This window comes from Netta rufina (genome assembly GCF_964035555.1).
Source record: "Netta rufina genome assembly, chromosome: 2".
Classification (NCBI taxonomy): Eukaryota; Metazoa; Chordata; class Aves; order Anseriformes; family Anatidae; genus Netta; species Netta rufina.
The window spans coordinates 84,300,951-84,323,942 of record NC_140124.1 but is presented as its reverse complement, the minus strand read 5'-3'; the positions used below and the strand labels follow the sequence as shown (position 1 = coordinate 84,323,942).

The window sequence follows — 22,992 nt, the reverse complement described above, 5'->3', positions numbered from 1 at the left end:
GTAATGCACAAAAGAGTATGAAGAACTGAATGGAAAACGTGAGATGAGACTGTAGAGAACAAGCTTGGAGGCTACAGAGTCCATAATGAACAAAATGGTAATGGTTCAAAATCAAAACTCTAAAACTAAATAGCAAAGTTTAAGATACAAATAAAGCACAGCTAGCAATGGAGAACATTGCAAGAGTGTGCTTGAAATTGTATCAATGGTGACACCCTCAAAGAACAACAGAAAATGAACACACAAACGCAGATGCAACAAACTAATAAAAATCTAATCTCTCAAGTTTTGTAACAGTTTCAAGTAAAAACATCTTTTTCAAAATGTCCAAAGTGAGACAGAATCAAAGTATATGCATTCACCTCTTTAAAAGAAGAAAAAAAACAAATCTGTTATTTACTTTTCAGGGGGGAAACAGTCCTAATTCTTGCCATAGCTGACAGTGAAACAAAACCTAATTTAATCTTCATTTTAATATGGCTCTGCATAGGACCTTGGACAGGGGGGATGTCTCTTGAAAGCAACCTAATACAGCAGTAGAAGACAGAATCTAAGTCAACATCTTTCAGAAGAGAAGCCTATGGTATTGGCTTTTAGCAATGTTGCCAAAAAAAAAAAAAAAAAAAAAAAGTCATTGGTGCCTTCTAAACTGTACCAGTTGAGAACAAAACTAACTTCTAACTTGTATATTACTCTTAAGTATATCCTCATGCTAGCTGTATCCCTAATATTAGTGACTTAACAAGTATTCCTGTACTTTCTGAGGACCACAAGGTGCCTTGACAGATCTGAAATTCCACTGCTTACATATACCAAGAAAAAATTAAACAGTATAGTTGACTGTAAATTATAAACTAAGAACAACCACTATAAATAAGGGCCTATTTTCCTACACAGTATTGTTTAGAAAAGTAAAATGTCTTAAGTCTATCCAGCTATAACTTAAGAGATTAAAAAAATCTGGCCAATATGGAGGAAAGGTGCAGTCAACACAAGATAGAAAGTGGATGCTAAACATTTGTAACCAAACTTGAATGAAGTATCATCTCTGCTAAAAATATACTATTCTATCTTGATATACTGTGAAAACAGCCTACTTTATAACCTTAAAATCTGTCAACATAGTAATCATGGTTTTTTGTTTTAAGCTAAAGTTTAAAATTAACAGATGCATATTTGGGGGCATACATTTTAAAGTGTAGTTGAAATGGATACAAATTACATATGTTTTCAAGGACTGCAATTTGGAATATACTTCAGAAAATGGTATTTTTCAACTATTTTGATTTTTTTTCCTTTTTGCAGTGCTTTTGCATACTATTTTTCAATTCAAATCATTTTTTCCAGTGGGAAAATAAAAACATTCAGACTGTACTAAGACTGTTGAAATGCGAGAAAAAAAATTGTGAATGTTAAATTTCTTTTAAATATTATCCATGTGTGTATATAAACAGTATGTACAGTCATCATATAATTGTACTATTTAAACACCTTAAAAAGGGGGGGGGGGGGGGGGTGGATATTAATAAGGTTGTCCTCAAAGCAGAGGTCTTTCAGAAGAAAATTAAATTGAGTTAAAAAAAAAAATAATGTGTTCATATGAGTGCATAACAGTACAAAATCAAAGTGCAAGGTGATCAATAAACATACTTAAGAAAGAAATAAATTTTAATCACTGGTATTTACTTTCTTCTACCACAGGAACTGAAAGAAAGCAAAGCAAAACATGCATTTGGTTAATGGCAGAAATTTATTGCAATGACAGAAAGTATTAGGTTGCATAATGGCTTATGTGCTCAACATAGAAAAAAGACACAGGAACAGCTAATGCAGCAGCTGGTTGTGCTTAGAAAGGGAAAGCCCAGGCCTTATGATTTAGCAATCTGTGTAAAATAAAATAAAATGAAGTAAAATGAAGTAAAATAAAATAAAATAAAATAAAATAAAATAAAATAAAATAAAATAAAATAAAATAAAATAAAATAAAATAGATGCATATGGTACACAGAATATGAGAGCATTCAAAACCCACTCTTTTTTGCTCTTCCTTAAACTAACTTTAAAATTAGTTAAATCATCATTAGAATATGGATAATTAAAATCTTTGCTGTAATCGGTTTGCCCATGTGGGGGTGGGGTACAATTTGTTTTAAAGCAAGGGGAGAAGGCTTAGAAGATAAGAGAAAATAATCATCCTTTGTTACTTAATGTATCTTTTACCTCCAGTTTTCTGAAATATATATTTATATATATACTTGAATTACAGGGATGGGTTTTATCACACTATAGCCCAAAGGACATATGAACGACTCTTCAACACTTCTGCTTTAGAAATTAAAAATACTATTAGAAAATGTAGTACCTCTACAGATTGATACAAAAAGAATAGTTTGATTTTAAAATTCCCAACTTAATTTACTGAGTAGTACTATACTGTTTTTTTTTTTATTATTTTTTTTTTTATGTATACTCTTTACTTTCCATCCTATCTTCAAAAAAAAAAAATTGCACCTCAAAAAAATTAATATGGATTCTGATGCTTTATCAAGACACAAATTTCATTTTTTTAGCTAGAGAAGCTTCTTAGTGCCCTATTCGAAGAGAAGTTCAGCTGTAGCTCTGTAAGAAACAAGAGTTTCTCATGACTGTATGTCAAAATTTAACATGAATTTATTTTATGAAGGGAATATTTATGTACTATCCTTTTTACACAAGATACTGAATTGCTGCCTCAATGACTCTTTTGATTAAGAAGCACTGACCTAGATGTTAGTTATTCCAAAATCAGGAGCTTTCCTCAAACGAAGCCACGTGTTTGGTAGAACATAAAGAAAATGCAAATTAATGAAGAACATTGCTCAAAAATAAAATGAAGACAAAATAAAATGTAGCCCTAACACATTTTCTGGATTGTTTGACTATTGAAGATTAAATACCACCACCACCTCAAACACGCTACAGGAATTTAGTTTCTATCTTCAAATACAACACTTTTGAAATGTATCTATCAAAGAAAAACAAAGAAAATCATGACAACTGACATGTCAATCCTTTCTTTACTGCTTTCCAGAGAAAAGTTTTTAAACATAATGCATTCTTTTGAATGCTTCTATGCCCTGTAGACTTAATTTCCATTTATTATGAAATCTAACAAGAACACATTCAATTTGCAGTTGAATCAGCAAAAGCTTCCAGTAAACAACATACAAAATTTTAAATACCCACTTTAATAAACACAACATCTTCTGCTCCTCAAAGTACAATAGATTCTAAGTTGGTACTATTAAGGTTTCCATTAGCAGTGTTGCCTGTGAATCAAAAGGGTATTACATTTTAGAAAACAACGTAATTTGTGTACCATCCCTCAGTGGCCATTTCATGTCTCACATTGAACTGGAATTTAAACCCAGCTGAAGGATTTAAATACAACTCATTCAAAAATTTTCATATAAATAGACAATTTAATTTCTAAAGAGAAATTCAGATTTACCTGAGATGAAAATACAAAGCAACTACAGCTAAAGCAGAGCAACATGCCTTTTTGAAAAGAGTACATCTATGAGCTTCAAGCTGGTAATCCCTAAAATTTAAAATTATTTTTACTTCTTCCCCTTGGTCTTTTCTAAAAGCTTAAGCAAGAACCCATGCTAAGCAACAAAATACATTCTGGATTACCATCTCAGACTCCACATCAGTTAGGTCTGTTTTCTTCACAAAGAAAGACTTTCAAATCAAATCACCCTCTTTTTCAGCTTGCTAGATTGAAGCTTGCACTAGCAGCAATTTTTTTACTCTCTTTAAACCTTAAACAGATGTTTCATGTTGTCTGACAAAATAAACAAAGTACTTTTAACAATCTCAAAATGTATGTATTTTGAAAAAATCATACTAATTGTCACACCTTTATTTACTACTTCTTTTCCATTTTCAGTCTGATAAGAAATTTTCAGCTCATCAAAGATGTGAGTGAGAGAGATAAGATGCATGTTCATAAAATTTTGTCCGATTTGGAGGTTCTGAAACCATCTGTAACACAACACTTAACTTACTCAGAAATAAAACGTAACTTTAGAATACCTTTTAACAGCTACCTACCTAATACCTATATAGCAGCTTTTACAGTCTACAGTCAATGAAAAACTGTTTAATAACTAAAATTTCAATCAGTGCTGCGTTACTTTTATTTATAAGACATAAAGCAGTATCTGTTTTAAGGCTATATGAAACAGTATGTTTTCATAATTTTTACTTGCAAGATCATTTTATTACATTTCAATTATAAAAGTTTTAACAAAGAAAATGCTGTTATGGATCAATTTGAAGATTTGTGAGATCTGTATCCAATTGCCATCTTTCTCTCTCTTGAGGCTTTTGAGGCTTCGTGTGTGAAACTGGTATTCAGAACAGTAATACCATCTAAAGGAAAAAAAAAAAAAAAAAAAAGAAAAACACCTTGGAACTTCACTTTTTCTAAGACTGTTTTATGTAACTATAAGAACAGCTTACTACCTTTTCTCACTGGAGATTTCAAACCTCTTTTGTTATGCTGTCTTCTGGCACACTGGCTTGATTTACTGAGAAATCAAAACCAGTGATACACATTTACCTAATTCTTCCCTGATGTACATGAGACAGCTGAACTAAAGTCTCAGTTGCAGACAGGAAAAATCATGGTCTCTGAGAGTTACATTACCATGCACCACTGAGGAAGACTATCGAACTGCTGTGAACAGGGAAGGAGAGAGATAAGCAATATATACTAAGTCTGTGAAAAGTACCTCTTCCTTGCTTTCAGCAGGTTCTGATGTGATTTTATGCTCTGCAAGTAAAAGGTGCCTTTCATATCCTTGGGGAATTTCAGGGAGCACTTTCTGCTTATTTAAAAAGGCGTTGGAAAAATATTTTAATAGTCCTTGCAGCATGGTCTGGAAGCAATAAAACCTCTCTAGCTGAATTCTCTGCCTATTTGGCTTGTGAGCTGCCGTGCTTCTTCTCTCAGGCCAGATGAACCATGCATTCTGCCTGCAGAAAAATATACCACCAATAAGTGGATTTAGGAGGCTTCCTCCCCCATCCACAGCCACCCCTTCTCTTCTGAATTAAGCATTCAGCAAGGAGGTGGAACAGATGGCTTTGAACTCTGAACTCCAAGAGGAATTAAATCGCAGCTCATCATACCCCATATGGGTGCTGCTACCATCAGGATCACTGAATCAATGGAATGGCCTTTCTCTGTCACGTTGCTGTGTTCATAAAGGAGGATAATCCTATGGATGTGTATCAGACTAGCTCAAGGCACAGCTACTCAATCATGTTCCCATACCAAGTATCATTATTTATATCCCCTTGAGAAAGTTATATTAAAATGTGTGCATTCAAATGTATTGCAATACTTAAGATACTAACATTGGTTTAAGAAATGATGCTTCTGCAGAGAGTATGTGGTTAAAACTACAGCATAACATGAAGCTTTAATGAGTTGGGGAGCAGAGAGATGTTTCTTGGAACTTGGCAAACAGGTGATTGACACAATTTCAAATTTAGCTTTAATACCCTGCACTCTCTCTTTTTCTTCACTGTGAAGGTATCAGCAAATCTCATGTATACAATATGAAGCAAAAGCACAATTCATGACAACATCAAACACAAAGTCCTTGATCTTACCAAGTGATCACCTCGTGCTGCATTTGTATATAATTTACCCAATATCCATAAAAATAACTCAGCAAAATAAAATTTACAAGGAGTATGACAAATGTAGCCAGCATTTTTATTTTTATTTATTTTTACGGCAGGCTGGCATGCAAAAAGACACATTTTTCCAGCTTAGAAAAAGAATGCATTTCAATGTCAGGTTCAAAATGAAATAGAACAAATGTCAAGACTATGTTAGTGCATAAAACCTACAGGCAAAAGTAGACGTACATATTTATTGCCTTTTATCATAATTACTCTATTTGAAGCAAAGAGATCCTACCCATATGCACATTAACCTGCATGTGCTATCAGACTACTTTTACTTTTTAGAAGTCTCAAATATTTCTGTTTGTTGAATATGAAGTCTTCTTATCAACATATTATGACAAGAAACAGCATGTAAAGATTCTTTAGGGATGTACCTAAGGTTTTACTTCAAGTGAGCTATCTAGTTTGTACCTCCAAACAAAAGCAAATTAATACAAATTAGGCTGCAGTTCAGATATAGCATTTCTCTTTGGTGGTTGAAAGCAGTGTTACTGGCAACACTCCCAGACGTGAAAAACATTGGGAGTTTTCTCAAAAAAAACAAAACATTGGGAGTTTTCACTCCCGGACGTGAAAACATTTTACTCCCTAAGACCAGTTAAATGATCATAAACTCATCGTATCATTCAGGTTGGAAAAGACCTCTAAGATCATCTAGCCTGACCCTTAACCTAGTACTAAAGTTCACCACTAAACCATGCTACTAAGTTCTAAATCTACACATTTCTTGAAGACCTCCAGTAATGGTGATTTAATCACTTCCCAGATCCAATATCAAGAGCTACAAGTGAAAGCATATATTCTAGAGAACACCCATTTCAAAATATTTTGTATTAATAGACATTCTTGTTGGCATCATCCAACTTTTATTTTACTAAAAATCACACATACACACACACAAAACCTGAAACTGAGGCAAAGATGACACAAGTCATATGTAGCCTCTTGGTTCTGAATGGGAAACATTACACCTGTCAAGAGACACCTAATTTTCACAGAATCACAGAATTTCTAGGTTGGAAGAGACCTCAAGATCATCGAGTCCAACCTCTGACCTAACGCTAACAGTCCCCACTAAACCATATCTCTATCATATTTTCATATGATGGATTATGAAAGGAAACAGAAATATAGTTATAAGGCTGCTGCTAAATAAAACAATTCAAAATGTAATTAATAAGTCTATATTAAATTCCCAGAAGCTTCTTCTCAGTAAGAGAAAACATTGCAACTTAAGAAAGACCAATAACATTTAATCAGTATCTAGGGCTGAACTGCTCAGATAGTGCAAAGAAATGTGTAACCTCTTAATAAAACAGTAGGAAAAAACAAACAAACAAACAAACAAAAACACATAGATATTAATTGTAAGATGAAATGGTTGTTATGATTTAAAGCTTGCTATCTGACAGAGCAGCAGTGAAAAATGCCATGCTGTACACAAAGGATAAAATCACTATGGAATACAGACCCTGGATCACTGCCAGTCTTCTAAAGTTGAGGTGTATTAACTCTGATTGGATCTGACCAGACAGGGAGTGCTTATTGCTCCTATTACTTTTTTATTGTCTTCTCTTTTTGCCACCACAATAAATAAGTACCTTGTACTACCCAAAGCATGCTATGAATATGGTAGTGTTTTCCCACTGAATAAATTTTCCAGCACCCAGATCAAAGAAGCACTTACATGCACAAGTGGAGAAAACTACTTCTCAGATAATAACCCACAATAAACCTTGCCTGATTTCTTAACTGAATCATATGTGGCTATTTTGATTGAAAGTGTCAGAAAGACAACTGACTGCTGTAGCAATCCAGTAGCATTATAAATTTGGCTGACTAGAATGAGTCAAGGGCTATCTTCTACTCAAACTCATTTGCAGCTTGCACAGTATGCGTCTGTATGCCTCTGTCTCCAGATGAGCCAAATCCAGTATATATAACCAGTACAAATCCACTATGATTTGCACAGAATGTCAGCAGCAGTTTCAGCCTAAAGCACAACTTTTGTCCAAAATCAGAGAAGGAAAGAAAGATGCTGTCACTCATTTTCTTTCCAACAGAATGTAAATTAGGAGTAAATGGACATGAGGCAGCAGCAAAATTGCTATTAGAGACATGAACCTAGAACTCCTCCCTAGCAGATTTTCATCTCACTAACCTACAACATTAAAGCAGTAATAGCTATAATATATAATATATATTATCATATTACATTATATTCTTTGTATAAGAGTCTAAAAGTTGAGATATCTGGTAATAGGGCAATAGTTAAAAATCAGCTCTTATCTCCTAGACAAGTGATCTAGCCACTGTGTTGGTTGTGGTCATTGCCATTCCTTCTGAACATGTGCAGTTATAGAAAAAAAATTTCCAAGATTTGTGAGATAAGAAAAATAAAAAATAAATTAAAGGAATGACTTTGTATACAAGTGAGTCTTCTCTGCAAATGCATTTTATGACTCTTACTCAGTACCTTGATATAGTAAAATACAGATGAAGCCTAATCTACATTTTTGTGAATCTACCTGCAGGTTACATGACACTTCATAGAAAGGCCACAATACTGTCAATAACATAATATTTCATTTACAAGTACTCTTTCAATAAAAATAAATAAAAATAAATAAGAAACAACAAACACACTGATTACTAGTGGCATTGCTTATATTTGCTTAGTCATAAACATTTGGATTTATTGAGGCTTACAGAGAAAAATGCTGCAAAATGAAGAAGCTCATAAATGTGAACAAAAAGAATTCAGTAGAATATCCTATATAACAATAACTTTACTCACACAGCTCACACTGATTACCATATATATGATGTCATCATACTTGTGATCCTCCATTTCCTTTTTTTCAGGGTCAAAAGGAGTTTCATGTAGGGTTTGAAATATTTTGATTTCATAAGTATTCAGCTTTCTTCTTTGTTTGGCAATGGGTTCATTAAGTCACTCTTCACCTTAAATGAAAGGCTTTTCGAAAGTAAAAGGCCTTGCAGAATATTCTACAGATGTTAAAATGCTCAGTAATGTACCAAGATGCCCAATGCTTTCTGAAAAGCTCTTGTATAGCCAGGTCCCTTGAAATGGAACACTTCCACCCCAAATCTCTCAAGAAGGGTTCTGAACACTGACTGAGTATTCACACAAGAGCTACACACTGTTTGTTTTGGGGCAGGAAAAAAATAAAAATAAATCAGGCGCTAACAGAGACATCAGCCTTAAAGGCAGCAGGAACACCTCCTCCACCATCAGCTTCACATTCTGTGCTTTAGAATCACCTACTAACACATGAATGTAGGGGTTTTCCAGTCTGGTTTCCTTTCCCTGCCAAGTCTCTAAAAAACTTGGAAGGAAGAAGGAAAGGTTATTTGGTCATCCTAAATTTGTAAAGTAGTCAAATAAGTGTGGAGAGCTCAGCAACACTTTGACAAAAAGGAGCTTGTCCCCTTGGAATGGAATGGAAGGTTGAGATGAAGTCTCAACCAGCTCTTCACAGCTTCTCTCCTTAGTCTGTGTATTAGTCTTGCTTGCATGCAAACAGAGCCGGCTGTTCTTTGGGCAGTGGCTGCTTTTGGCACGAATTCTGACTTCCAGTGATGGCATAGAAGAGCCCACGCCGTATGTTCTTTGGACATTTATTTACAGTCTTTATTCAGTAGAGCTGGGCAATTATAAAGACATAACCATAACTTGTGAACAGACAAAAAGGCTTCTCCTACTTAAATTTGTCCCATGAGAACAGAATACAAATGCCATCTATTTGCAGCAAGCAATTCATGAACATGCTATCTAAAATATGAACAAACTATCTGGGCAAATACCAGTAACAAACTAATCAAAATCATGACCTATTTATGAGTTGACAATAACAATAAAAAATGACTACAAATAAATAGTGGGTAATTTGTGAACCAAATAAAGGGCAATGGTTCTCACACATAAATTGCTGTCAATGAATAATTTAACCAGCTCTGCTTAGAGTCATCAATTTATTAAGAAACCTCTTTAGCGCTATCTGACTGGAGCTGGCAGAATGAAAGATCTCCACACAGAGTGAAAAAGCCAAGGGAAATCATTAGGAAACATCTACAATTCAGGGTTTGATTCTCTAAAGTCTGACAGTATTATTTGTAGCCTGGACTTCAAACATGGCCATTCCAATCTGGTAACATTTTAAAGACACTTTGCCCAGTACAGGTGACACGATACATAAGGCAAATCAACTTTTCTGTGTTTAAATTACCTAGTAAAATGGCTATAGTTTGCACTACCTTTTTTTCTTTTTATTCTGAATGGAAAATATTATAAATATTCTGGCAAGAGCATATAAGAAGCATTCTCAGTAATAACATTAGCATGAATCCCAGAGTGAACATTAGACTCTCAAAGCCAAAACAGTGCAATCTTTTTTCAGGCTTTGCAGCAAAATGTTTCATGGAAAGATTAATAATATAAACAAGGTGTTCATTCAAGTAGATTTTCCTTTATCAGTGGTTATGGTCACTGCAAAAACAGCAGAGGATAAGGTTATTCCTTTGATGATGTACTGCATAATTTTTTTTAACAATGTTCATGATCATCATGCTGCTGACTGGTGTCTTCCAAGGGGCACCATTTCTAGACAGAAAAGTAATTGGTAACTGTCCATGCTTCAAAGCTCTTAAAATGATACCACAAAAGGCCAGGAGGACAAGAAGTTACAGGGAAGTATTTTTAAAAACACTGAAGTGGAGCTTTACAAGTGTGTATAAACACACTATGCCTTTATCAAGGAAAGACAGAATCAAAGCAACCATTTTCTTTTAACTTTGGTAGTATCTTAACAGACAAGAAAGAGTTTTAAAACTGTAACTATTGCGTGCTACAGTGCATATGCCCCATTATCTATCTGCACTCTGATTTTTCCTGCTGCTCTGTTTTTGAACTAGAAAGCATTAATACATACAAATAGTCTACCTACCACTTTCACACTTGAGTTGTGATTCAAATTATAACTACTTTGAACATTGTTATTATTGCATTTATATGGCAGTTTCTAGACTAAACAGGTGTTGTTAAACTTACAGGAAATATCTAGAGCTTCTTTCTAAAAAAAACTGTGCAGATTACTTTCAATAATCTCAACACACTTGAGATAATACAGTCAGAAATAGTGTCAAATTGGAAAAAAAATGCAGTCAAATTAAGTTTTGATGCTCTCTGCACCATGTATGAAATGTATATAAGCATATATTTTTGCTTATAATGTTAAGGTCCATAGCTTCACACTTACTGCATATATTATGACACTATGCTCATTAAATATGAAAGCTGCACACTTTGATCAGAACCTGTAGTCTGCCAGGAAAATGACAATATTTCCTCCAAGATTTTGAAGCAAAACCACATATACGTTGTTTTTTTTTGTTGTTGTTTTGTTTTGTTTTCCTTTTCCCTTTTCCCTTTCCCTTTTTTCCCTTTCCCTCTTTCTTCTTTTTAAGATCTTAAGTTGTTCCTTAGCAAAATGTGTCCTGTATCGCTAACAAAAACAAAAGCAAAAAGATAGTATTGTAACAAAAAGTGGAGGAATCAAATCTTGCACTACTTTGCATCAATTTACTGTCTAGTAAGACAAATGGTAGAAATACAAAATGTTTTGATAGCATTTCCAAAATGAATGTCATGCATACTCCAAATCACTTCATGAGGTAAGGACTAATCTCTGTAAAACCTACAACATCAGGGACGGCTTCAACAGAAAAAATGTTACATTTGTGTAAATTTAATACCTGTTATTCTCCTGCTGTAGGCAAATGTATGAAAAATCCAACTGCATTTTCCTTTTGAAATTTCTTTCTGAAACCTCCACATGCCTTCATAATCATTATTTCATGTGTTTCATCAAATATATATTTTTTTAATTTTATTTTTTTAATCATTATTCTTTCCATTGCTATGTATAATTTTGAGGTCTTAAGAGGGAAAAAAGAAATGCTACCTTCCTGAACTTCTTGGTACAGCTTTCCTAATATACTCTGGTCACCTTTAAGTCTCAAATAAAACTTGTCCTTATGGTACAAAAATTCAGGCTCAGTTAAGTGAAAAGTCCACTCTTAGCATACAGATAAGCTATGCAACCAACAGTAAATATTTCTTTATGTTTCACTAGATCTTTGTAAGTTAGCTATACCCTAATTTCATCAGTGCTAAAACATAAATTACCATAATCAAGAGGGTATATATTCTGCCTACTGAGACAAGTACTGAGAAAACACGGGATTTTTTTCCAGCATTTTTAAAACATGATCTTGAAATTTATTTTCAGACAATATCAATATTATTTTTTCTCAAAAGCCAGCAACCAGAAACTGGTTTCACAATACCCTCAAACTAAGACATCAAATCTAAGAATTTTCTTATTTGTTCCAATAAATCGATACATTTTGTAACAACCTTCTAAGTAAAGGCTATTTGGAGTATATTTTCTCAAGCTTTTGCTCTTGTTGTAGTATCCTGAAAAACATTTTGGATACATTTTTTATATTAGCAAAGTTTTTAATCACAGGACACCTAGGCACATAAATTGAAAAAAAAAAAAATAAAATTAAAGGGAGAAAGAAAAAGAAGAGGAGAAAAGGACAAAAGGACAGAGAAAAGGGGAAAGTACACAAAACTATGAAATATGTAGCACCATTTTGTTTTTACTTTTTTGAAATTTAAAAAGTAGTCAGAACTAGTCAGATCATTCACTAACCTGCTCCGCCTTTAACCTATTATTAGAGATAATTTGTAGTTCAGAACTTCTGTGAATTCTTTCCTTGAAATGTTTCAGGGATTTCTTCCTTCCTAAAGACAGCATCACTGTGCTAGTTCTAAGCAACAGCAAATGTGCAGGAATTGATATATCCCTTCGTTCTCTGTTAGAAGTCAGGGCAGCAGAAGATTAAGATGTATTTCCAAAGTAGTAGAATATATTTTTGATACCAGCAGTAGCTGTTAAATCCCAGCACATCAGAATCTCCAGAAGAATGATGACTTTGCAGAGCTTTAAGAAATGAAGACTGTTTACACGGCAGATTAATGCATTTGTTTGCTTATTCCCAGTCTCTCCTTAAGTAATATTATCTCTACTGAAGTCTTAATGAAATTAGATTACACTTTTAATACTTTCAGGGATATTCTCCTCTGTCATACCTGTATTCTGATAACAGGTCGGAGAAGTAGGTGAATATGAGATACAGGAAGAAAGAATTTTCTCTTAACTACTTCCTATCTGCTTCAAAGAATAGGATTTTTGCTTTGATTAACAAAGACAGAACATTCATTTGTATTCAATCTAATCTATATATTTACCTATCTACTGAATCAGTTTTGTGATTTTTAAGAGGCAATTTTGTAAGAATGTTGCAATGAATTATAACTACAAAACTTAGGCAGAATACATCCCCCACAGCATGGGTTGGGTCCATCCTGCTTTATGGCAGTAGGTATAAATTCCTTACCACCAGTTATCAGGAATTGAACGTATTTCCCTTTTGGCACCAAGTAGTACAGAATCACAGAATCACAGAATTTCTAGGTTGGAAGAGACCTCAAGATCATCGAGTCCAACCTCTGACCTAACACTAACAGTCCCCACTAAACCATATCCCTAAGCTCTACATCTAAACGTCTTTTAAAGACTTCCAGGGATGGTGACTCCACCACTTCCCTGGGCAGCCTGTTCCAATGTCTAACAACCCTTTCGGTAAAGACGTTCTTCCTAAGATCCAACCTAAAACTCCCCTGGCGCAACTTAAGCCCATTCCCCCTCGTCCTGTCACCAGGCACGTGGGAGAACAAACCAACCCCCACCTCGCTACAGCCTCCTTTAAGGTATCTGTAAAGAGCAATAAGATCACCCCTGAGCCTCCTTTTCTCCAGGCTGAACAAGCCCAGCTCCCTCAGCCGCTCCTCGTATGACTTGATCTCCAGGCCCCTCACCAGTACAATGACATCTATTCTCACAGGGTTGTTTAAAAATGCAGTTGAGCCCAAACAGTTTGCATACTGTACTGGAATGCGACAGACAGGATAATTCAGGTTGGAACAGACATCAGGTGGTCTCAAATCCAATCTTCTGCTCAAAGGAGAACTAGTTGTAATATAGACTGGATAGCTGTCTAGTCTTGAAAACCTTCAAGGTTGGAGACTACACAACATTTCTGGGAAATCTGACCCATCACTTGACTTGCCCAGAGAAGCTGTGGATGCCCCATCCCTGAAACTGTTCAAGGTCAGCTTGGATGGGGTTTTGAGCAACCTGGTCTGTTGGGACGTGTCCCTGTCCATGGCAGGGAGGTTGGAATTAGATGATCTTTAGTTCCCTTCCAACCCAAATCATTCTATGATTCTATGGTTCTAAAATTAGTGTTGGTTTCCACAGTTAACACCATTGCCTTCTGATTTCTGTTGTTTATAGAAGCAGTGTTGTCCTGGTAATCTTTTACCACATGCAGTTTAGGATGCAAACTCAGTGCTAACTGCCACATAGCTTCTACACAATATAATCTAACTCTATGGAGAACTAAGATCCTGCATCATTACCAATATAATGAAATTAAAGTTATGACTTGCACACCAAAAATGGTGAAATACTGTCATTCCCCCAGTTCATAAGATTTTAGGAGAACTACACTTTGTTTTTTTGGTATATTTGGATATTTTCACACTACCCTCATGTATTGTAGGTATGGTATCTATATAAAAACATGCGGTTCGTTTTCACTTCTACCAATCAGTTAATGTTTCTGAAAAGTAAGTATTAATTAATTATTTTTTTTAAATAAAGTTTAGTAATTATGCTTAATTGGGAGTGCACACAGAAGGAATGTTAACAACAACAACAACAACAAAAAAAACAACAATAACACCCTGCATTTGGGTGAAATCAAAGTGAAATAGAATTTACTCTATTAAAAAAATCTTCCATAACACTATATTATTACTTATGTTTCTTTATCGTACAGTTTCTCACATTCATGCACCACATACTTTCTGATTATGTAAAAGCATGTCAGACAAAAGGTTCAGCTACCATGGAATCCTACTTCCATAAATGACTGAAAGCAGAAGTACAGAGAAGAATAACTGTACAGGGCAAGAATATATCATAAGGAATATACAAACAACATATTTTTAGCAGCAAGAAAGATGCATAAAAAGAACTTGGAACTGTTATTGATTGATTAATTAATTAATTAATTAATTTATTAATGAACCACAAAACTTGAAATTTTCAGTCCTCACTGAATCAGACACAAAAGGAAAAACAATAAGAAAAACTGAAGACAACCAGAATTGTGACAAATTACATAATTCTCAATGCTGTTATTATAATGCAAATATCCTACAACGCAGTAACAGTGTCTTCATATAAAACCAAGTACATGTTTCTGTAATTCAGTTTCTGTCAGATCGCTGCAATACAAACCACACTTAATATAGGCATGATTTCACTTAAAAGGCTATTATTTACCAACCAGCAGGTTGTTTCAACTACAACTGGCCAAATCCAAGCACAGTTTTAAACTTATTTAAGGCTTTCAGATTACTGCCCGTCTTTCCAGGACCACAATTAGAAAGGATAATATGACAAGAAATATTGTCCCACCCAAATGTGCCAAATTACTCAAAAATCTCTTCAGATTCAAAAAGAAATTATCTTCACTGAAAAAAAAATGTTTTCAGGGGGAAAATAAATAATAAATCATATATTGAACCACAATGCACATTTTTCGGTTCTGTTTAATATCTTAATTGATGTCATAAACTGTGGAATCGAGTGTACCCTCTGCAAGTTTGCAGATGACTCCAAGCTGAGTGGTGCAGTTGATACGATAGAAGGAAGAGTTGTCATCCAAAGGTACCTTAACAGGCTTGAGAAGTGGGCCAACATGAACCTAATGAGGTTCAACAAGTCTAAATGCAGGGTGCTGTACCTGGGCCGGAGCAATCCCAGACATGAGCACAGACTAGGAGAAGAACTCATTGAGAGCAGCCCTGCAGAGAAGGACTTGGGGGCTCTGTTACAGCGGGTCCAGAAAAGGGCCACAAAAATAATCAGAAGGCTGGAGCACTTCTTCTGCAAAGAAAGACTGAGAGATCTGGGGCTGTTCAACCTACAGAAGAGAAGGGTTTGGGGTGACCTCATTGCAGCCTTCCAATACTTAAATGGTGAGGCACTGGAACGGGTTGCCCAGAGAGGCTGTGGATGCCCCATTCCTGGAGGTGTTCAAGACCAGGTTAGATGAGGTCCTGAGCATCCTGATCTAGTGGGTGACATCCCTTAGGCAGGGGTGTTGGAACTAGATGATCCTTGAGGTCCCTTCCAACCCAGGCCATTCTATGATTTTGAGGTTCTTGATAAGTGCTAAGCCATAGAATATACAATTTTCAATAATAAATCATATTTAAGAGTGATGAAAATGATTCAGCTTCTCTATAATTGATGTGATGATTATGATGAAATTCTATAGAAATTGACCACATTGACTGCAAGAAGAATTAGTTGTATAGGATTTTTCTTCCTCATGTTGATCAACAGATTTTTATTTATTTATTTATTTATTTTGTATTTGGTGATTACTCAATATGACACTAAAAAGGCTCACTAGTAAACCACTGTTTAGATGAGTTATGCCCTGCTAATGTGCTTAGAACTAACTATGTGAGAATTGCCCTAAGTTTTCTGCCACAAAGCTCTAAACATGTTATTCCAACCTAATATGTCAGTATCAGTTAGGGACACCATTCTTCTGCAAAATCAATTCTCTGACACCTTCAGTGTTTTTAAGGAGCTTGAATGAAATTTTAAACCTAGAAAGCAATACTTCTAATCAAGACAATTTTAGTCAGAGAACTGTAGCAATGTATGAACCTTGAGTGTGACTGTACCCTTAATTACATAAAAAAGAATAGAAGAGAGAAACTTGTCAATTCATGTTTATATAATTTCCAGCCATTCACTCTCTTAGTAGCATATAGACTTCATGCTTTCAAAGAACTGTAAAGACACTAACATCTAAGTTCACAATATTATATAAACCAAGACACTGCAAACTACTGAACTCGTTTACTCAGAAAATGTAAAGACAGAGATAATGCTGCTATAAAGGAAACAAAAACAACAAACTGTTCAAGGTGTTACACACACTGCCAAACTGATTTACAGACCATTAAAATTCACAGACCTCACACTTTTGCAGTTATCACAACAACTCAGAGTTCATACCTGTGGCAAGATAGATGATATGGAAGAGCATATCCTTGCCCTGCACAACATCCACAACCACATGAGAAAATCGGCTATTGTCTTCCATGAAGTAAGGAATTGGAATAACTGGTTGAACGACTTCATGCATTAAGAAGAATTTTTGAGCATCCTGAAGATTTCTTTCAGTCAGATTCACATACAAACCCTGGTCCATGGTGCCGCACTGCAAACACAGAAAAGTAACGTTACCATATGCCTCAACGATAACAACAGATTTACTCTCTAAATTAGAGCATAAGAACATGAATACCAAGACTGTGTATTATAGTGACACTTTGGAATTCCACATTCATGGCACATTTTGGTGCTGATCAGACTGTTCACACAGTGACTGAAGAAGCTCCACTTTCCTGAGGCAGTACTAAGGGGACTCCCTAACTTCAAGCAATACGAAAGGGCACCAGACTGACTACAGATGGGTTATAGTAATATTTGGTTATAACTTATGCACACAGGGCAGCAAGAAGAAAAGCTACTATCAGAAATTTCTGACTAGTTTTCTTTACAATTTACATAAACACAGTGCTAAAGGCATTACAAATTTTCAAAGGAAATCTCTATCACAACCAGGGTCTGACAGGAATCCCAGGTCACAGCACAGTTCTCCACAGTTCTATAAGCTTCTTCAGACTCTGTGCTCATTAGCCAAGAATGGACAGAATAGAGCTCTAACTATAAATCTTACTAAAAATGTTATCCATAGCAAAGATATGTTTTCTTTGGAACTGACCATATTGTATATCTAAAAATTGTACTAATTTCTGTGTATTTATTCATCATATGCACAAATTCCAGACACAACTAAACAAAGCAAGATAAGCAGCAATTAATTTTAAAATCTTTGTGTTTAGGTCTTCAACTAACTGAGGACACTAGATATATGTATAGCATGTGTGAGTATGTAAACATCTTCATGTTTACTCATACACAGATGCACTAGAGAAGTAAAACAGTACTTCACAACATTATCAAACATTCATGATGTGAAAGGATACTCAAGTCATTTTTTTTTTCCACTCTATTCCACTTTTAGGACCAGCTTAACAGTTTTGTCAGTGACATGGACAGTGGGACTGAGTGCATGTTCAGTAAGTTGGACGATGACACCAAGATGTGTGGTGTGGTCAACACACTGAAGGGAAGGGATGCCATCCAGAGGGTCCTGGACAGATGGGCCTGTGTGAACCTCATGAGGTTCAAAAATGCCAAATGTAAGGTCCTATAAATGGGTCAGGGCAATTAGGAAGGGAAGTTATGGATCCCCCATCCTTGGAAGTGTTCAAGGCCAGGTTAGATGGGGCTTTGGGCAACCTGGACTAGCGGAAAGTCAATTGCAGGGGGGTTAGAACTAGATGATCTTTAAGGTCCCTTCCATCCCAAGCCATTTTATGATTCTAGGATACTATGTCATAAATTGCACTATGAATCAAAATATGAACTAAATCATACAGTCTGCAAAACCCTAGAAGTTATTTTTTCATCATTGCCATATTAGCAATCTGGAATTAAGTGATGACTCCAAATATATATTTTATTTTTTTAATTCAATCAATAATTCCATAACAAGAGAACCTATGAGGATGAAAGACAACTGACAGGAAACAATTATTTTTCTTGCATGTCAGACCAATGAAAAAAAAAGCATAGCATGCCAAAGAAGAATTATTCTGATTATATCAAGCTAGAAAGATTCTAGCTAGAATGTTCATAGTACACTGAAATACATATTGTCCTTGGTCTTACAATGGAAGATGTCCTGCATAAAGAGAAAAGTAACAAGCTCTGGAGAGAAACAGTGTTGTTCAGGACTGGGATTCCAGTACTATTCTAATCTGGAAAATATTTAAATTAATACATCATTACATCTAGCCGTGGAAATAAAATGCTGAATGTAATTATCACCACCCAGCTGTAGAGTTCCTTCATAATCACATGCTTCTGTCTGTTACTGCTGAGTAGCTGAGTACTCTGAGGATAAATCTAATTCTCCAACCACATAAACAGAACTTCTGGTATTTTACCATACCCATGCTTCCTCCTTTTGGGGAAGGAAATCACAAGTTCAGCCAGTGTATGTATCCTCTCTACATGCAGTATGTACTTTAAAGCACTGTGAAATCTTAAAAAGGTTACAGCTAGCTCTAAGCATTAGATTAGCTTCTGGTATATGACGGCACTGCACTTATTGAGCCAAAAATCTAACTGAAAGTTCAAATGAATAAAAGATAGCACCTGTGAAAAACAGAAGTTCAACATCACTAATGATATCTAGAGATCAGTTAACATGAATTGGCATCAATACTGTGTTTTAAAAGGCCACGTTACAGCTCTTTAAACTAGTGCTAGCCTACAAAGCTGTTGCTCTGTGAGATATGATAGAAATGTTGAAATGTTGCTGGTCTTGTAAATTTGATAAAGAAAGTAAGAGTCATACTAAAATCAGCCAGACTCTCCAAACAAGAAATTTCAACATTTTATTGCCTGGACTGAGAGCTAGAGATGACTACTGATAGTACAGTATAGCCTCCCAACTGTTTTTATATAGCCATTAGACTGTCAGCTTCATTTGTATGTACCATTCTGTATGGGGTGCTTCTGTAATAATTAGACTCATTAATAAAGGTTTTGCAGGAAGACATTAATAACTTGTGTTTGACTTCCATTTAGTCAGAAAGAAGGCAAGATTTTTACATACAAGCCTTTCTTCAGGCTTCTTTTTTCAAAAGTTTAACCTCACTTGGATCTTCTTACAATCGTTATTCTGGCAACGTAACTATTTCTACAAAATGTAAAAAGTTATATACCGATAATAGCTTGCTTCGGCAATATGGCTTACTTAACTGGTATTTTGCCATTTGGGCATAACGCCAAACATGCTATTCGGAAAAGGTAACAGGGCTCTCTGGCCTGTATTCAGAGCAAATTCAGTGCTTTATTTTCCTTTGCTTGCATAAATCAGGACATAATTAAAACTACCTACTGTCCCTGGTGGATGGTTCTGTTTCATGCTTGCAGAGATCTCATGACCCTTCCCATGATAGGGAAGGCTGTTACAGAAGCAGCACTGAACCCCTGAGATTGTATCAAGATTAAAGGAAGGGTGAAAGGCAGATCCACATTTAAATATTGTAGTGAAAAGTTATTGGTTTTAATCACTATATTAATGTAGTTTTCCTTCTATTTCCCTTGCCAGCATCACTCTCGCTATAACTGTCCTTGTGGGAGTGGTGACTGTGCAGAAGAATAAAAATGCTGTATTGGGTGGCAAGGGCTTGGTAGCAGGGTAGCTGTGGAGTGGCCTCTGAGCAGGGCCAGCAGCTGCCCCATGTCAGATCAGAGCCAGCTCCAGCTGGCTCCAAAAGGGACCCAGGCATGGAGCAGCAGTTCCCCTGTGGCCTGTGGAGAGGCCCCTGGTGGAGCAGGCTCTCCCCCTGCAGCTCATGGGTCCCACATGGAGCAGATCTCCACGCTGCAGCCCGTGGAGGAGCCCCCAGTGGAGCAGGTGGATGTGGCCTGGAGGAGGCTGTGGCCCATGGAGAGCCCCTGCAGGAGCAGGAGCAGGGGCTCTGGGGGGAGCTGCTGCCCACCTGTGGGGGACCCGTGCTGGAGCAGTTTGCTCCTTGGGGATGGATGGATGGACCCCGTGGTACGGAGCCATGTGGGAGCAGATCTTGAAGAGCTGCTGCCTGTGGGCAGCCCCTGCAGGCTCAGTTCAGGAAGGACAGCATCCCATGGGAGGGGACCCCACATGGAACAGGGGCAGAGAGTGACCCTGAAGGGGCAGCAGAGAAAAAGCATCAAAGCATCAGGGACTGACCGCAGCCCCCATTCCCTGTTCTCCTGCATTACTCAGGAGGAGGAGGTGGAAGAGGGTGGATGTTTTTACCTTTTTTTTTTTTTTTTTTTTTTTTTTTTTTTTTTAAGTTCTCACTGTTCAAGTCTGTTATTAATTAGCCATAAATTATATTAATTTCCCTTATGCTGAGCATGTTTGGCTCATGACAGTAATTGAGCAATCCCCTGTCCTTACCTCAACCCAAAGAGCTTTTTATCATCATAAGTTCTCACTCTGTCCCATTGAGGACGGTGAGTGACAGAGTGTCTCTGGTGTTTGGCTACCAGGGTTAAACCACAACAAATGCGTGCATATGTGCTTACCTGAAATATCCTTTAATTTTTGTTTAAGAGTACCAGTGACTGACCCACCTTGAAGTAATTAGTTTTATGCTGTCAGCCAGCTACAGATTATTACATACTCTAAGGCTGACAAGTTCAAATAAGGAGCACAACAGTTCACAAATTATTTTAATCAGACTCTTCACAAGCATGGACCACCTTGCATGGGGAAATAGACACAATGGTAACCACTCCTTTCCTCCCCCTCCCATTTTTTCCCCCTACCATATTTTTTTTCCTGTCAAATGGTGTTTCCTTTCCAGATTCTAATAGCACAAATGCAGTGTAAAGGAGAAAAACAAGTTTAAACCAGAAATTAATATTTGAACCAGATATTTGAACCAGAAATTAATATTATCTTGACGGATAACTACAATGCTTCATATTTTGACAGATTAAAGTTGTGGTTATTTTTCTCCTAACCTGCAGAGCACATCCTCTTTTCAACCCAAATTGTTTTGTGAAAAGATAAAATTAAGGATATTGAAATAGGGGGAATTCGTAAGCTTTTTTTTTTTTTCCCATTTATATATTTATTTTTAAATTTTAAGGTCTTAGGCTACAATATACTGGGAAACTCTAAAGTTACTTAAGTATGAGCCAAACAACATTCAGAAACAAACCACCACATGTGAACTATGTTTCCTTCTCCCACATATCTGTACCTGAAAATTAGGGTTAGGATTGGGATATGGAAGCCAAGCAGAGCGAGAGTTTTCCTGGTATTTGAAGGGTCCGTTAAAAGCCTGAGTTATGGCACTCAGGTTGAAAACACAAACTGCTGAGGCTGCTATGCTGTTCCTGAAAAACAAATATAAACATTAACTTAAATAACAACGTTATGAAGTTCACTTGCTGAAAAATAAATTAAAATATATATTTATTCTCCTTTATTAACTCTCCAAGTAATTAACAAAATTATTATGATAATCCAGGAGATAGTATCTCAGGATAAAGATACATGATGTGCTGACATTGGACTTAATTTTTTGTCACCCTTGCCAAGTAGCTCATATGGGAGAAACTTCATACTTTGTGCTGCTACTGTAGTATAAGAAGGCCATACTTTATGCCCACATATAGTCACATGCATCGAGGACATATTTCTTCTGGTTTCAAAGTTCAGGAAAACATTCTTCTCGGGGCTCATTAATGGTTCTTCTGTGCAACCAATGACAATACAAAGAGGTAAGGATTTTCATCTTATGGCATATTTCTGGACCCTATGGAACCCCTGGGTAAGAAGCCTGAACAAAAATCCCATCTTCCAAATGATGATGTACAGCAACAAAAATGCAAATTCAAGAAACCCATCAAGGGAAAACAACTTGGATTGCATACTTTATGAGATCTCCTGTTACAGGAATAAACAGCAGCCAGGCAAAACATGCAATTTCCTGTTCTTGTCTTGAAAATGTGACAGGTTTCACAATAAAGCAATTCTGCATGGTGTAAACAATATAACTTAGTGACTAAGAGATCTCTTAATGTGGAAAATTGCATTGTTCTTTTCCACAACTTGAGATAAAGACAGAGATAGTTAAGGTGGCAGTTGCACAAATTTGCACCGCAGGTAAAACAGCTGACAATTGATCCACAAAGCTTTCTTCTTTTTATTTTTATTTTCTATTTTGTAACTTACCTTGCATTTTACACAAGCCTTTAGAAAACCTACTACAGAAACTCCAAAATGATGGAGAGAAAAAATAACAGATCTAACAAAACTTTCCAAAACTGAAAAAATTAGGATATATGGATTTAACAGCAGGAC

At 36.0% G+C, this 22,992-nt stretch overlaps 1 protein-coding gene across 1 annotated transcript in view; it reads right to left on the bottom strand.

Annotated features, from left to right (window-relative positions):
* The window catches only part of SEMA5A (semaphorin 5A), a gene marked incomplete at its 3' end in the record, with an annotated part of 236,068 nt that overhangs the window by 101,259 nt on the left and 111,817 nt on the right, over positions 1 to 22,992 (bottom strand). Inside the window, exons 8-9 of the mRNA XM_084306898.1 lie at positions 21,887 to 22,022; positions 17,004 to 17,208 (exon numbers count right to left, since the gene is read on the bottom strand). Of these exons, the coding sequence (XP_084163024.1) occupies positions 17,004 to 17,208; positions 21,887 to 22,022 (341 nt within the window). The remainder of the gene's footprint in view (positions 1 to 17,003; positions 17,209 to 21,886; positions 22,023 to 22,992) is intronic.